The 15,702-nt window shown below is 46.7% G+C and overlaps 1 protein-coding gene across 1 annotated transcript in view; it reads right to left on the bottom strand.

Annotated features, from left to right (window-relative positions):
- arrb1 (arrestin, beta 1) overlaps positions 1-14,957 on the bottom strand; it is a 44,913-nt gene extending 29,956 nt beyond the window's left edge. The window contains exon 1 of the mRNA XM_075472714.1: positions 14,701-14,957. Within this exon, the coding sequence (XP_075328829.1) occupies positions 14,701-14,720 (20 nt within the window). The 5' untranslated portion in view covers positions 14,721-14,957. The remainder of the gene's footprint in view (positions 1-14,700) is intronic.
- Positions 14,958-15,702: the final 745 nt, after the last annotated feature.

Here is a 15,702-nt window from a genome sequence, read left to right as displayed (position 1 = left end):
CAACAGTCAGCACTTTATGACTTCCTCTGATCAATAATCATTCACAGAACATTAACTTCATTCATCAAATATCTGAAGAGACTTTTCATTCGTTCAAGCCTTCTGTGTGTTTGTGTGTGACCGTAACGCTTTTAATGAATCTGGTATCTTGTTTTCCTGTGTTTTCACTTTTCTTTATGCTGATAGTATAAAGTGTAAAGATGTGAAATATAATGTTTAATTATATGTATAGACGGTAAACATACCTGTATGTGTTTATAAATACATGCTAATGTGCATTAGGGTTGGGTAGGGTTAGGCTACGGTTAGGGTTTTCGTCATCTGAAAACCTTGTTTTTGGTGGGATAGGGTTAGTTTAGGGTTGGGTAGGGTTGGTAGGGTTGGGTAGGGTTAGCATTAGGGTTAGGGTTAGGTTAGGGTGGGGTTGGGTAGGGTTAGGGTTAGCATTAGGGTTAGGGTTAGGGTAGGGTTGGGTAGGGTTAGGCTACGGTTAGGGTTTTCGTCATCTGAAAACCTTGTTTTTGGTGGGATAGGGTTAGTTTAGGGTTGGGTAGGGTTGGTAGGGTTGGGTAGGGTTAGGGTTAGCATTAGGGTTAGGGTTAGGGTAGGGTTGGGTAGGGGTTAGTTTAGGTTAGTGTAGGGTTGGGTAGGGTTAGTTTAGGGTTGGGTAGGGTTGGTAGGGTTGGGTAGGGTTAGGGTTAGCATTAGGGTTAGGGTAGGGTTGGGTAGGGTTAGTTTAGGGTTGGGTAGGGTAGGGTTAGGGTTTTCGTCATCTGAAAACCTTGTTTTTGGTGGGTTAGGGTTAGTTTAGGGTTAGTTTAGGGTTGGGTAGGGTTAGGGTTGGGTTGAGTTAGGGTTAGGTTAGGGTTAGGGTTGGGTTGGGTTAGTTTAGTTTAGGGTTAGGGTTAGGGTAGGGTAGGGTTAAGGTTTTCGTCATCTGCAAACCTTGTTTTTGGTGGGTTAGGGTTAGTTTAGGGTTGGGTAGGGTTAGTTTAGGGTTAGTTTAGGGTTGGGTTGAGTTAGGGTTAGGGTTGGGTTGGGTTAGCGTTAGGGGTAGGGTTGGGTAGGGTTAGTTTAGGTTAGGGTAGGTTGGGTAGGGTAGGGTTAGGGTTTTCGTCATCTGAAAACCTTGTTTTTGGTGGGTTAGGGTTAGTTTAGGATTGGGTAGGGTTAGGGTTGGGTTGAGTTAGGGTTGGGTTGGGTTGGGTTAGCGTTAGGGTAGGGTTGGGTAGGGTTAGGGTTTTCGTCATCTGAAAACCTTGTTTTTGGTGGGTTAGGGTTAGTTTAGGGTTGGGTTGGGTTAGTTTAGGTTAGGGTAGGGTTAGGGTAGGGTTAGTTTAGGGTTAGTTTAGGTTAGGGTTAGTTTAGGTTAGGATAGGGTTAGTTTAGGTTAGGGTAGGGTTAGGGTAGGTGAGCTGCAGAGACCCATCAGTTGGAGACATCAAACATTAGACCAAACGTCGAGGTGATCAAATAAGATGTGATGTTAGGGGATCTGTACCTGTATGGACTAAAACTTCAGTCTTGAATCGTCATAGATATCAAATTCTTTTAAAAACTTTTCCAACTATCTGACATAAGAAGCTTTATAGCAGTTATTGAGGGGGCGGTGCTTAATAACTGGCAGAATCAGGGACGTGTATCTAAGTTTGATAACCTCTTAGATAACCATTCATTCGCCCGCAGGACAGATACACAGGAAGACATTACTGAAAAGTATTGGGAAATAGGTTGGTGAAGGCTCAGAAAGGTTCAGTTAACACAAGCTGCTCCAGTGTAAGAGGCTTCTGAGAGTTTATAACTCCTGGAAGACTTCACCATATCTCCCCTGACGTTCCAGACATGTGCGCTAAGTGCACGAACGAGAAAGGCATTTTGATCCATATCAATATATGTACATCCCCCACTGAAACCCAAACGTCTGTTTACTTGGAATAAACTCTGAGGATTGTTCTTTAACGATGAAACAAACCAAAAGGATTTACTTTCTATCAAGATTTACGGTCCCGTTTTTAACGAGTTTTACAGCTTGAGGAAAATACTCCAAACGTGTTAAATTTAGTAAAACCTCAAAGGCTCAAAGGTTCCATCAAGCTAAGTATTAAAGCTATTCTGCATGTGTTAGATGGTGGACAGATGGATGGATGAATGGATGGATGATAAATTGATGGACGGATGGATGAACCCTTCCTGCTTCCACAGGAATGAAGCATCAGGCGGGAGCTGCTGATCAATGCTCTGATTAACCGATCAATGCTCTGATGAACTGATCAATGCTCCGATTAACTGATCAATGCTCTGATCAATGATCTGATTAACCGATCAATGCTCCGATTCACTGATCAATGCTCTGATTAACCAATCAATGCTCTGATGAACTGATCAATGCTCCGATTAACTGATCAATGCTCCGATTAACTGATCAATGCTCTGATTAACCGATCAATGCTCCGATTAACTGATCAATGCTCTGATCAATGCTCTGATTAACTGATCAATGCTCTGATCAATGCTCTGATTAACCGATCAATGCTCTGATTAACCGATCAATGCTCTGATGAACTGATCAATGCTCCGATTAACTGATCAATGCTCTGATTAACCAATCAATGCTCTGATGAACTGATCAATGCTCCGATTAACTGATCAATGCTCTGATCAATGATCTGATTAACCGATCAATGCTCCGATTCACTGATCAATGCTCCGATTAACTGATCAATGATCTGATTAACCGATCAATGCTCCGATTCACTGATCAATGCTCCGATTCACTGATCAATGCTCCGATTAACTGATCAATGCTCCGATTAACTGATCAATGCTCTGATCAATGATCTGATTAACTGATCAATGCTCCGATTAACTGATCAATGCTCTGATCAATGATCTGATTAACTGATCAATGCTCTGATTAACCAATCAATGCTCTGATGAACTGATCAATGCTCTGATTAACCAATCAATGCTCTGATGAACTGATCAATGCTCTGATTAACCAATCAATGCTCTGATGAACTGATCAATGCTCCGATTAACTGATCAATGCTCTGATTAACTGATCAATGCTCCGATTAACTGATCAATGCTCTGATTAACTGATCAATGCTCTGATCAATGCTCTGATTAACCGATCAATGCTCCGATTCACTGATCAATGCTCTGATGAACTGATCAATGCTCTGATCAATGCTCTGATTAACCGATCAATGCTCCGATTCACTGATCAATGCTCTGATTAACCGATCAATGCTCTGATTAACTGATCAATGCTCTGATTAACTGATCAATTCTCTGATTAACTGATCAATGCTCTGATTAACTGATCAATGATCTGATTAACCGATCAATGCTCCGATTCACTGATCAATGCTCCGATTAACTGATCAATGCTCTGATTAACCGATCAATGCTCTGATTAACTGATCAATGCTCTGATTAACTGATCAATTCTCTGATTAACTGATCAATTCTCTGATTAACTGATCAATGCTCTGATTAACCGATCAATGCTCTAATTAACCGATCAATGCTCTGATTAACCGATCAATGCTCCGATTAACTGATCAATGCTCTGATTAACTGATCAATGCTCTGATCAATGCTCTGATTAACCGATCAGCAGCAGCTGTGAGCAGCTCTATAAAAGCAGAAGTTCTGTGTTTCTTTGCTTCTTTGGAGCATTTTATCGACTAATCAATTCCCGTTTATGGTCCGTAAATCTGTGAATGAGCTCATTAAAGTGAATAAAAGAACACCGAGCCAATTCAAACACACACTGAGGAGAATAAATATGTTTAAATGGCATCCTGACGGAGGTAGCGGGATGAAGCCCCACTTTGTGTTTTTATAGGAGATCTTCCCCTCATGGCAGCAGTGACAGTTGGTTCGTCCCGTGATGGGTATTATTTGTCTACCTCCTTTTTTATTATTTATTTATTTTAATTATCCTTTGCGCTCTTAATTGTTTTGTTTTTGTCTTTATTTAGCTTTTACTTATCTGTGAAATCGTACAACATGTAAAAGACCTGAGGGGGGGGGTTGTACACAAGTTCTTAAGTTGTTTGGGTAAAGAAAAAAGAAAATGACTTCTATTCGTGTATACACTTCATATTTTTGTCTTGCATTTGATAAAAAAATAAAAACATAAATAAATTAAAAAAAAATGTCATCCTGATGAGCAGGCCCACCTGCTTTAACATCCACCCAAAAGAAAGAGCCCTCCGCTCTGATTGGTCAGCTCCAGTATTTTAGAGAACATTTTATTGGCAGTAAAGTTAGTGCACGCTTCCTAATGCAGGATAAGTATAATCGTTCTCCACAGAATCAAATGTTTCCCCCTTTTGTCGGGTCAGATGTTGGTCTCTGGCTGATGAACAGATAATAAAAATCCTTTGGAATTATGGGGGCTTTAGGAGGAAACGTAACGATGCCATAAAAGCTGAGGATGATGAGCAGCTCGTTTCATCCAGCGGTCGGATAAGTGATGAGAAAAAAAACTTCCCGTTATGAGAGGGTGGAGGAAAAGATGAGCTGACGCAGCTGAGAGCAGAGAAACACCCTGTAAACACCATTAAAGATTCAGAACGTTTAGAGCTGATGTACAAAGTGAAAACACTCTCAGATACAGATCTTCTCCTCAGAAACACTCGATGGCAAAGAGGATGTGATGAGATAACAGAGATGGATCACAGGATGGAGGCCGAACGCACACAGCTCAGAGCAAACGCAGCACTTCATCATGTTAAAGACGGAGAAATGTTCGGGGGCAGAGAAAGAAAGATCACTTTCTGCTATCAATCTATCAAAGTGAAAGGGAGGAGCCTAAAGGTGTCAGTTTACCAGCTGATGTTCCTACGGTGACCTGAGAGCTGAGAGAGAAACTGTGTGGAAGCAGCCAAAAAGATGCTGAGCTCAGCCTCACAGTCCCAGATAAGAAGAGGGAGGGATGGATGGATGGACCAACGGATGGATGGACCAACGGATGGATGGATGGATCAACGGATGGATGGATGGATGGATGGATGAATGGATGGACCAACGGATGGATGGATGGATGGACCAACGGATGGATGGATGGATGGATGGATGGACCAACGGATGGATGGATGGATGGATGGACCAACGGATGGATGGATGGATGGATGGATCAACGGATGGATGGACCAACGGATGGATGGATGGATCAACGGATGGATGGATGGATGGATGGATGAATGGATGGACCAACGGATGGATGGATGGATGGACCAACGGATGGATGGATGGATGGACCAACGGATGGATGGATGGATGGATGGATGGACCAACGGATGGATGGATGGATGGATGGACCAACGGATGGATGGATGGATGGATGGATGAATGGATGGACCAACGGATGGATGGATGGATGGATGGATCAACGGATGGATGGACCAACGGATGGATGGATGGATGGATGGATGGATGGATGGATGGATGGATTGGTGGATGGACCAACGGATGGATGGATGGATGGACCAACGGATGGATGGATGGATGGATGGATGGACCAACGGATGGATGGATGGATGGACCAACGGATGGATGGATGGATGGATGGATCAACGGATGGATGGACCAACGGATGGATGGATGGATGGATGGATGGATGGATGGATGGATTGGTGGATGGATGGATGGATGGACCAACGGATGGATGGATGGATGGATGGATGGATGGATGGATGGATGGACCAACGGATGGATGGATGGATGGCTGGATGGACCAACGGATGGATGGATGGATGGATGGATGGATGGATGGATGGATGGATGGATGGATGGCTGGCTGGATGGACCAACGGATGGATGGATGGATGGATGGATGGATGGATTGGTGGATGGATTGGTGGATGGATGGATGGATGGATGGATGGATGGATGGACCAACGGATGGATGGATGGATGGATGGATGGATGGATGGATGGATGGATGGCTGGCTGGATGGACCAACGGATGGATGGATGGATGGATGGATGGATGGATGGATGGATGGATGGATGGATGGATGGATGGATGGATGGATGCACCGAGTGGACGCCCCGCCACGAATAGAACCTTGTCACAGTTCTCTTCATGTCTTTGAACCCACAGTTTAGTGTTGTTATCCGGCTCAGCTGCGCCTTTGTTTTGCCTTTTGTTGTTTTGTAAATGAACCGAGTTTACTTTTTACAACTCTTGAGTCCGTGTCCTGCCAACCAAAAGTTGACAGCTTCAGTGAATCTCTGCAGCTAAAGGACAGGAAGGTAAACCGACCAGCTGGAAACAACAGGACCGTCTCAGAAGCATTTCTCTGAATGAGTCCTGTTTTCCCACATGATCTCCTTCCATAATTAACGTGTCATCGCTTCACCCCCACCAACCAGGACGGCCCCAGCTAACGGCCCCAGCTAACAGCCCCAGCTAACGGCCCCAGCTAACAGCCCCAGCTAATAGCCTCAGCTAACGGCCCCAGCTAACAGCCCCAGCTAACAGCCCCAGCTAACGGCCCCAGCTAACGGCCCCAGCTATGAACAGCTGCTCAGCACCAACCAGGACGGCACCAGCTAACAGCCCCAGCTAACAGCCCCACCTAACAGCCCCACCTAACAGCCCCAGCTAACACCCCCAGCTAACAGCCTCAGCTAACGGCCCCAGCTAACGGCCCCAGCTATGAACAGCTGCTTAGCACCAACCAGGACGGCACCAGCTAACAGCCCCAGGTAACAGCCCCAGCTAACAGCCTCAGCTAACGGCCCCAGCTAACGGCCCCAGCTAACGGCCCCAGCTATGAGCACATTCCTGCTGTATTTACATCTGTAGTGATCAATACGAGCCGCTCCGTCCGGACTCTATTCAGCGGATCGATCGGGACACAGTGGAACACTAACTGCCTGATCAATACTGTCGTGTCAGCCTGAAGCTTTAAGACTCCCCCGACACCGAGGCTGCAGCAGACTCCACCCGTTCACTCCACCATCAGCTGATTTACACCTTATTCTGTTATCTGTGATTAATCATAATTATTACTGTGGTGATGGGATTTACCTTCAGATATTAATAAAGTTTTATTGAATCGAGAAAACATCCAAACTGAGCAGAGACTCGGAAACTGAAAGTGGGAAAATAAATTAATCAACCGTCTGATTGGTTCATTTTCCACAGAAAATATTCTCATTTAATGAGATTTTATGGGTGAAAATGTGAAAGTTTTACTGACTTTTTACCTGAATGTGAAAGAGGAAGAGATTCTTTCACCCTTTCTCTCAGTTTTCTTTTACTAAGGTGTCTGCGTTCAGGTGGTCTTCAGGTGGTCTTCAGGTGGTCTTCATGTGGTCTGTGACCCTCACAGACACACTCAGAGGTATAATCAGTCTGTGGGAACTTGCTGTGTCTCAGCTGTTATCGACTGGTTTCCCCTTAATGAACTCCAGGCTTAGCCTAGCAAGCCACACCCCTACAGCAAAAAGCTGTACGGGGGTCTAGTGAAGCTGGATAGCAGTGTGGGCGGGATAAACGGTTGTCTGTTAAGTTGCCTCTGCACTCAACGCCACGCAACATGATGGCGCAACAACCAATCAGAGCATCGTCCCACCAACGGAGCAAGCTGGTAAATTAAACTTTTACCGTACCCGGAGGGCAAAACTCCGAAAACGTCCTTTTTTTTCAAGAAAAACTTAAGTGCATTTATCTGTTCGTCTCACAAAGAAAAATGTAAATTTAAATCTTCTAGAGTCGCTGCCAAAGACGGTTCGCTGGGCGCAGCCATTGTTTACCTCTCTCTGGAACTACACACTGAAACGTCGCACCTCTGTCGTCACCAGGTAGCCCCGCCTCCGACCCCGCTCCTCACGATTTGATTGGCCTGATTAAGTTTCGATTTTCAGCCTCGCAAAACGACCACAACTGACTAGACTAGCCCCGGAGCAAATTCAATTTGCGGTCGCTAGGGGCGTCTAGATTTCTAGGCTACTCCAGGCTTTAACAGAGAGAGAAGAGTCCTGAAACATGAAGTCATCTCCAGAAAGAACTCAAAGGGATCAGCAGTTTTTAAAGGCAGCATGTTGGACTGTGATGGTGGCTTTGCCGCTGGTGGGGAGTAGCTTTTACATCTGAACAGAACCACAGAAATAAAGAACAGTTCTTTTCTGTGATCAGTGAGTTTTCTTTAAAACAGCAGAATAAACCTGAACTTCCGGGGAATCTGTTGGACCCGTTTTAATCCATCGGTGAGTGAAGATCTCTGATCGATCAGGACGCTGCGACACAGAGGAACACCAACTGCCTGATCAATACCGACTGTGGTGTCAGCTCGAATGAGCCCTGAAGAGTCGCCCGACATGAACCTGCAGCAGGCGACTCCTGAGCTCCCTGACATGGGCCTCAGGCTGCAGGTAGAAACCGAACCGTCGCTAAACCAGCGCCAGGCCGCTTTCAGTGTGTTAAACCTGCGTTTAAACTCTGACCGACACTCAGATGCTCCGTCCCCCGATCAGGAACCTGCTGCAGCCTCCTTACTGATGAGCGTCAGCAGCAGGGATGGGAATTGGTAAGATTTTTACGATTCCAATTCCATTTTCGATTCTGCTTAACGATTCGGTTCTTTGTCGGTTCCCTTATCGATTCTCATTTGGAGAAAAAGGACAACAAACCGGTCGATTACCATCAACTTTGTTTAGTTTAGAAGTAACACGAGTCGTGACCTCACAAACCCAACAACGGTGAGGTCCACATTGGTCTATCCTGGCCTGGGTAATTTAACTCTTCCTGCTCTGGTGACAGGAGAAGCTGGAGGTAGAGGTGAACTGGGGGTAGTACCACCAGCCTCTGGCTCTGAGCCAGTCAGGCTCTGTCTCTCATGATTTCATCTAAATGTAATGCCTGAGAAGGCATTCATTTAACCTTAACCGTTACTAACAGCAGCTTTTACAATCAGGCAAATGGTGCTAACATGATAGGCAGTGTTTGTTAGTTAGTTAGTTACCTGCAGTGTTAGCCGAGGACATGCTAACGCTGCTAACGTTGCTGGGTTCAGATTCACCAACGTTAATCATTCATTCATAGTTATTGCATGTTGGTAGTATTTCCTCCCTTTGGTGAAATATTCACTTTGCAAGTTGCCCTGTTGTCGTCTTTTTTAGGGATGTGTAACCAAACTTTCGAGCGTTTGTACCGCTTGGGCGCCATGTTTACTGCTGGCTGCTGGCTGCGCTGGACTCGCCACAACAAGAACCGGTTTTCGATTCCCATCCCTAGTCAGCAGAGTCTTCATTGTGCTGAGGGCGCCTCATCGGTTCGACCTGCTGCTGCCTCTCTGGCTGCCTGACAGACCTAAACTTGAATCATTGCTTTCGGCCTGGCTGGATCTGACTGCAGCGTTAATCACTCTGAAGCTTTTAACGACCAGCCGAATCCCAGAGACATAAAGAGGTATCAGGAACCGATGCAGGAGATAAAATCTGATCTGCTGATCTGTAAATCTTTCTGTCGCTCTGACATTTATTAACAAACTGGAACAGTTTTCATCAGAAGTGTCCAACACTTATAAATACCTTCAGAAACAATGATCAGCTGTTACATTGCTGAAATGAGCCTGGAAAGACTGAAACTGAAGCCCCTCCTGTCCTTTCCTGGTCTTGTTTCCTCAGCCGCTCGTATCCTCGACCTCCTTCTTTGGGTCTCTACCCAGATCTGAGCCCACAGGTGAGGGTTCCATGGAACCCGTTACCATGGAACCCGTTACCATGGAACCCGGTCCCATGGAACCCGGTCCCATGGAACCCGTTACCATGGAACCCGGTCCCATGGAACCCGTTACCATGGAACCCGGTCCCATGGAACCCGTTACCATGGAACCCGTTACCATGGTTCCCATGTCTGTAACCCTTCTGCTTGGTGTACCGAGCACACAGGACCGGTTCCAGGCTCTGCCCTCCGTTGTTGGTTTCGTCGTTGTTGGAGCTGTGCAGCGGGAGCTCGATGGCGCTGGGCCAAACCAAAAAGTTTTCCAGCCGATTGCAGCAGAAATGTCAGAGAGTGGTTTCAACCAGACCGCGAGCCGGTGTGGCATTAAGCTGAAGAAGCTGGGAGGTGGTTCCACATTATGGATGTTATTTGTTATTTGCTATTTACGCTTCGGCTCCGCCCACCCCTGAGGGGCCCCTTTGTACAGTGGGAACGCAAGCTGACCCCAAAGAAACCCGACCCGTACCGTACTGAACCAACCCGTACCGTTCTAAACCGACACGTACCGTACTGCATAGTGGAAACGAGGCTATAGACCAGAGATACTCATTGAGCGGCTCCTCAAGCTCTAATTGGCGGCTCGCACTCACATAGTAGCTTATAACAATATGGTAACAATAACAATAAATTTTTTCAAATAACATACAGCGAGTACTGCACAAGTACAACACAAGTATTTTTATTAAGTATTAACAGTGTTAATAGGAGGAACTGTTAAACCTGGCAACGTAGCCCCCTTAAACCACCGTGCACGCTAGCTCCTTTAGCCAGCGCGAGATGCAGGCACAGAGGATCGGTTTTTACTTAAAAAAGGGCAAAAACCAGCACAGAAACCATGCTCATCCTGAATGTCTCACTATGATTACAACAACAAACTACAAATACAACATGAAGAAAGTCGATGACATGCACGCTAGCTTCCGCTCATCCCAGTATTAAGGTAAATGTGGTCTTAGTTGAAAATGTATTGGCTGTGTTGTTTCTTTTTTGTGGGATGTTTTATATGTAGAAATGCATATTTGCAAAAGGGGACTTTAGTATGTTGTCGTAAAAGTTTCTCTTCCCTTGATTTAGCTCTGCCAATGTGGCTCTGGTGAAATAAATAGTGAGTATTGCTGCTGTAGAGTCTGGTGAAGCCTTTAGTCGGTCCTGCTCTCAGCTGGGATGATTCACAGGCAGCAGAAGGTCAAACTGCCTTTGGCCTTGTGACTGTGAGGATTTAAAACTTTGGTTTGGTTCACACCACCTCCAGCTTTTCACCTGATGTTCACAGTGACTGAGGATCTCAGCAGCAAACATCTCAGAAACTTCAGTTTAACGGTAACAAGCTGCTGCTGACAGAGCGGAGGCCCGTCAGCTGTTCCTAATGTGTTCGTTATGCAGGAGGTGGGGACGGAAATAAGTTTGTTCAGTTTCTTCTGATGAAGAGGAGCCAGTGGATCAGTCCAAACTGACAGGTTTGCATTAACGCTGCTGTTTTCATGCTGCCGAGTGTCTGAGCCTCTGAGCTGCTCTGTATGTCGCACTGAACCCTCTGAACTCATTAATATTCTCCTGATGGCACGCAGGCAGATCAGAGGCTGAAAACACTCAGACACACAACAGCATCACGGCAGAGCAGGAGGGAACCGTTCCTGCATCTCAGGTTGTTTCTGGGCTGCTCCACCTGCCTGAGAATAGAGGAAGGTGTGGCTGGATGCAGGTGTTACAGTCTGCAGGTGTTACAGTCTGCAGGTGTTACAGTCTGCAGGTGTTACAGCTGCAGGTGTTACAGGCTGCAGGTGTTACAGCTACAGGTGTTACAGGCTGCAGGTGTTACAGTCTGCAGGTGTTACAGCTCCAGGTGTTACAGGCTGCAGGTGTTACAGTCTGCAGGTGTTACAGTCTGCAGGTGTTACAGCTGCATGTGTTACAGTCTGCAGGTGTTACAGCTGCAGGTGTTACAGTCTGCAGGTGTTACAGTCTGCAGGTGTTACAGCTGCAGGTGTTACAGCTGCAGGTGTTACAGCTACAGGTGTTACAGGCTGCAGGTGTTACAGCTGCAGGTGTTACAGGCTGCAGGTGTTACAGCTGCAGGTGTTACAGCTGCAGGTGTTACAGCTGCATGTGTTACGGCTACAGGTGTTACAGGCTGCAGGTGTTACAGCTGCATGTGTTACGGCTACAGGTGTTACAGGCTGCAGGTGTTACAGCTACAGGTGTTACAGGCTGCAGGTGTTACAGCTGCATGTGTTACAGTCTGCAGGTGTTACAGCTGCAGGTGTTACAGCTCCAGGTGTTACAGCTGCATGTGTTACAGCTGCAGGTGTTACAGGCTGCAGGTGTTACAGCTCCAGGTGTTACAGGCTGCAGGTGTTACAGCTGCAGGTGTTACAACTCCAGGTGTTACAGCTCCAGGTGTTACAGGCTGCAGGTGTTACAGGCTGCAGGTGTTACAGCTGCATGTGTTACAGGCTGCAGGTGTTACAGCTGCAGGTGTTACAGCTGCAGGTGTTACAGCTCCAGGTGTTACAGGCTGCAGGTGTTACAGGCTGCAGGTGTTACAGTCTGCAGGTGTTACAGTCTGCAGGTGTTACAGCTGCATGTGTTACAGGCTGCAGGTGTTACAGTCTGCAGGTGTTACAGTCTGCATGTGTTACAGTCTGCATGTGTTACAGTCTGCAGGTGTTACAGCTGCAGGTGTTACAGCTGCAGGTGTTACAGCTGCAGGTGTTACAGCTGCAGGTGTTACAGCTGCATGTGTTACGGCTGCAGGTGTTACAGCTGAATGTGTTACAGTCTGCAGGTGTTACAGGCTGCAGGTGTTACAGCTGCAGGTGTTACAGCTGCATGTGTTACAGCTACAGGTGTTACAGGCTGCATGTGTTACGGCTGCAGGTGTTACGGCTACATGTGTTACGGCTGCAGGTGTTACAGCTGAATGTGTTACAGTCTGCAGGTGTTACAGCTGCAGGTGTTACAGCTGCAGGTGTTACAGGCTGCAGGTGTTACAGCTGCAGGTGTTACAGCTGCATGTGTTACGGCTGCAGGTGTTACAGCTGAATGTGTTACAGTCTGCAGGTGTTACAGCTACAGGTGTTACAGCTACAGGTGTTACAGGCTGCAGGTGTTACAGCTGCAGGTGTTACAGCTGCAGGTGTTACAGCTGCAGGTGTTACAGCTCCAGGTGTTACAGCTGCAGGTGTTACAGCTGCAGGTGTTACAGCTCCAGGTGTTACAGCTGCAGGTGTTACAGCTGCAGGTGTTACAGTCTGCAGGTGTTACAGCTGCAGGTGTTAGAGTCTGCAGGTGTTACAGTCTGCAGGTGTTACAGCTGCAGGTGTTACAGGCTGCAGGTGTTACAGCTGCAGGTGTTATGGCTGCAGGTGTTACAGCTCCAGGTGTTACAGCTGCAGGTGTTACAGCTCCAGGTGTTACAGGCTGCATGTGTTACAGCTGCAGGTGTTACAGCTGCATGTGTTACGGGTGAATGTGTTACAGCTGCAGGTGTTACAGCTGCAGGTGTTACAGGCTGCAGGTGTTACAGTCTGCAGGTGTTACAGTCTGCAGGTGTTACAGTCTGCAGGTGTTACAGGCTGCAGGTGTTACAGGCTGCAGGTGTTACAGGCTGCAGGTGTTACGGGTGAATGTGTTACAGGCTGCAGGTGTTACAGGCTGCAGGTGTTACGGCTGCAGGTGTTACGGCTGCATGTGTTACAGCTGCATGTGTTACGGCTGCATGTGTTACAGCTGCAGGTGTTACAGGCTGCAGGTGTTACAGGCTGCAGGTGTTACAGCTGCAGGTGTTACAGCTGCAGGTGTTACAGTCTGCAGGTGTTACAGGCTGCAGGTGTTACAGGCTGCAGGTGTTACAGCTGCAGGTGTTACAGGCTGCAGGTGTTACAGCTGCAGGTGTTACAGCTGCAGGTGTTACAGCTACAGGTGTTACAGGCTGCAGGTGTTACAGTCTGCAGGTGTTACAGCTGCAGGTGTTACGGCTGCAGGTGTTACGGCTGCAGGTGTTACAGCTGCAGGTGTTACAGCTGCAGGTGTTACAGGACTTTCCCCATGTTTTTAGTTTCATGTTTTATCATGTGTTAGTTCTTAAGTCTATGTTTAGTTAAGTTTTGCCATGTTTTAGTTTTGCCATTGTTTTTCCCTCACTCTGATCATTAGTTCATTCCCCTCACCTGGGACCCTGTCACTAATCACCCAGTCCTCTATTTAGTTTCCAGGTTTCCCCTTCCAGTTTGCCAGATCCTACTCCGTCATCCCTGCTCCTTGTCACAGTAAGCCAAACCAAGCTAAGTAATTTAATGCCATGTCAAGTTCAGTGTTTTTCCATCGTCATAGTATTGTTTTGTTTTCTCACGGTTTAGTTTGTTTTCCGGCTCAGCCATGTTTTGTGTTAAGCGTTTTTGTAAAAATAAATCAAGTTTGCTTTTTGAAAGTCTGCATCCGTGTCCTACCTCACCACCCCAACCTGACAATGTTCAGGTCTGATAACGAGTGGAAATGAGGATGTTACTGATAGGAAATGTGAATCCTGGTTTGATTTCAGTGTTTAATAATGGATCAGCTCCAGCTTCACAGCCACAACAAACACAGCTGGAGTCAGAACCTCAGGATCCGAAGCTTCTAACAGATTCTGCTGCTTTTATCAAAACCCGGAACAGCCTCCTCATGCCTAACAGTAATCTGATTACATGTAATCACAGTATTCTGATTACATGTCATCCCACTATTCTGATTACATGTTATCCCAGTATTATCCCAGTAATCTGATTACATGTTATCCTCACACGGACGTCACACAGGTTCTGACACAACGTTATGTAACGGTGCAAAACACACAGAGAGAAGCCTCCCCAGACCTGACAGAACGGCGTGAACGCGGCGAGCGGCTCGGGGTGAACACACACACGGCTCGCTGTTACCTCTGCACACACACACACACACACATCAAACCTTACCTCGTTCCTTTATCTCCCATCCTGACGGAGCCGACGAGCCGACAGCAGCCGGACACACAGAGAGATGGAGGAGGAAGAGGAGGAGGAGGAGGAGGATGAAGGGATGCCGTCACCGTGGAAACTGAGGGGAGGATGTCTCTGTGTCTCAGGAAGCCGTCGTCATGCCGTCAGATTCTGCTCAGCGGGAGGAGAAACCTCCTCCGGAGCTGCGACTGAACGAAAGACTGAAGTCACGGCTCTGCTGCTGCTCCTCCTCCTCTTCTTCCTCCTCCTCCTCCTCCTCTTCTTCCTCCTCCTCCTCCTCCTCTTCCTCCCCCTCAGCCTCATTAGCAGTAAGATGTGTTCAAACATGAGACGCCCAGAGGCCACGTTGTATTTCTGTCTCTAACGTCTCGCTGCCTCCACTGAAGCTCAGATTATTAAATCGGTTAAAGGAGAGAAAAACACGTTCGAGTTCAGAGCTTCTTCTGGAATGAAACCCACGTTTTACTAGATTTATCTGTAGGATTCCATAAAGAAACTGATTGTTTGAGCTTAAAACTCACCGACCCCTTGAATCTGAGCCTCAGATGATCTTCAGGACTTTATGAAACCTGCTCCATGTTTCTGAGCGTTGGTTTCTTTAAGTTTTATTCCCGGTGATCTGTTTTAGTTTCAGTCCACAGTAGTTCTATTCCCCCAGCGAGTGGTTCTCTGGTTCTCAGCTCACACTTTAAACAAGTGAAACCAGCTGCTACAGACACAGAGAAGGAAAGAGGAGCCCGACCTCAGAGCAGCTGTGTGCATCATGAGAAACATTAAATAAAGCTAAATGAACTTCATCCAGGTGGATCAATCCATTTTCTGACATTTTAAATAATTAAATCCATATTTGGTTTTGTTTCTGTGCTTTGAGTTTAAACAAGTCTGAGGCTGAAAGAGAAGTTTTCTTCTTCCAGGATGAGACCTGGTCAGCGGTTTCACTCTGCAGACGTGGGTCGGCTCAGAGGCAGCAGCTGCTTC

The sequence above is a fragment of the Odontesthes bonariensis genome, chromosome 9 (genome assembly GCF_027942865.1).
Source record: "Odontesthes bonariensis isolate fOdoBon6 chromosome 9, fOdoBon6.hap1, whole genome shotgun sequence".
Classification (NCBI taxonomy): domain Eukaryota; kingdom Metazoa; phylum Chordata; class Actinopteri; order Atheriniformes; family Atherinopsidae; genus Odontesthes; species Odontesthes bonariensis.
Note: the sequence above shows the minus strand (reverse complement) of the source record. Positions and strands in the feature narration are given on the sequence as shown.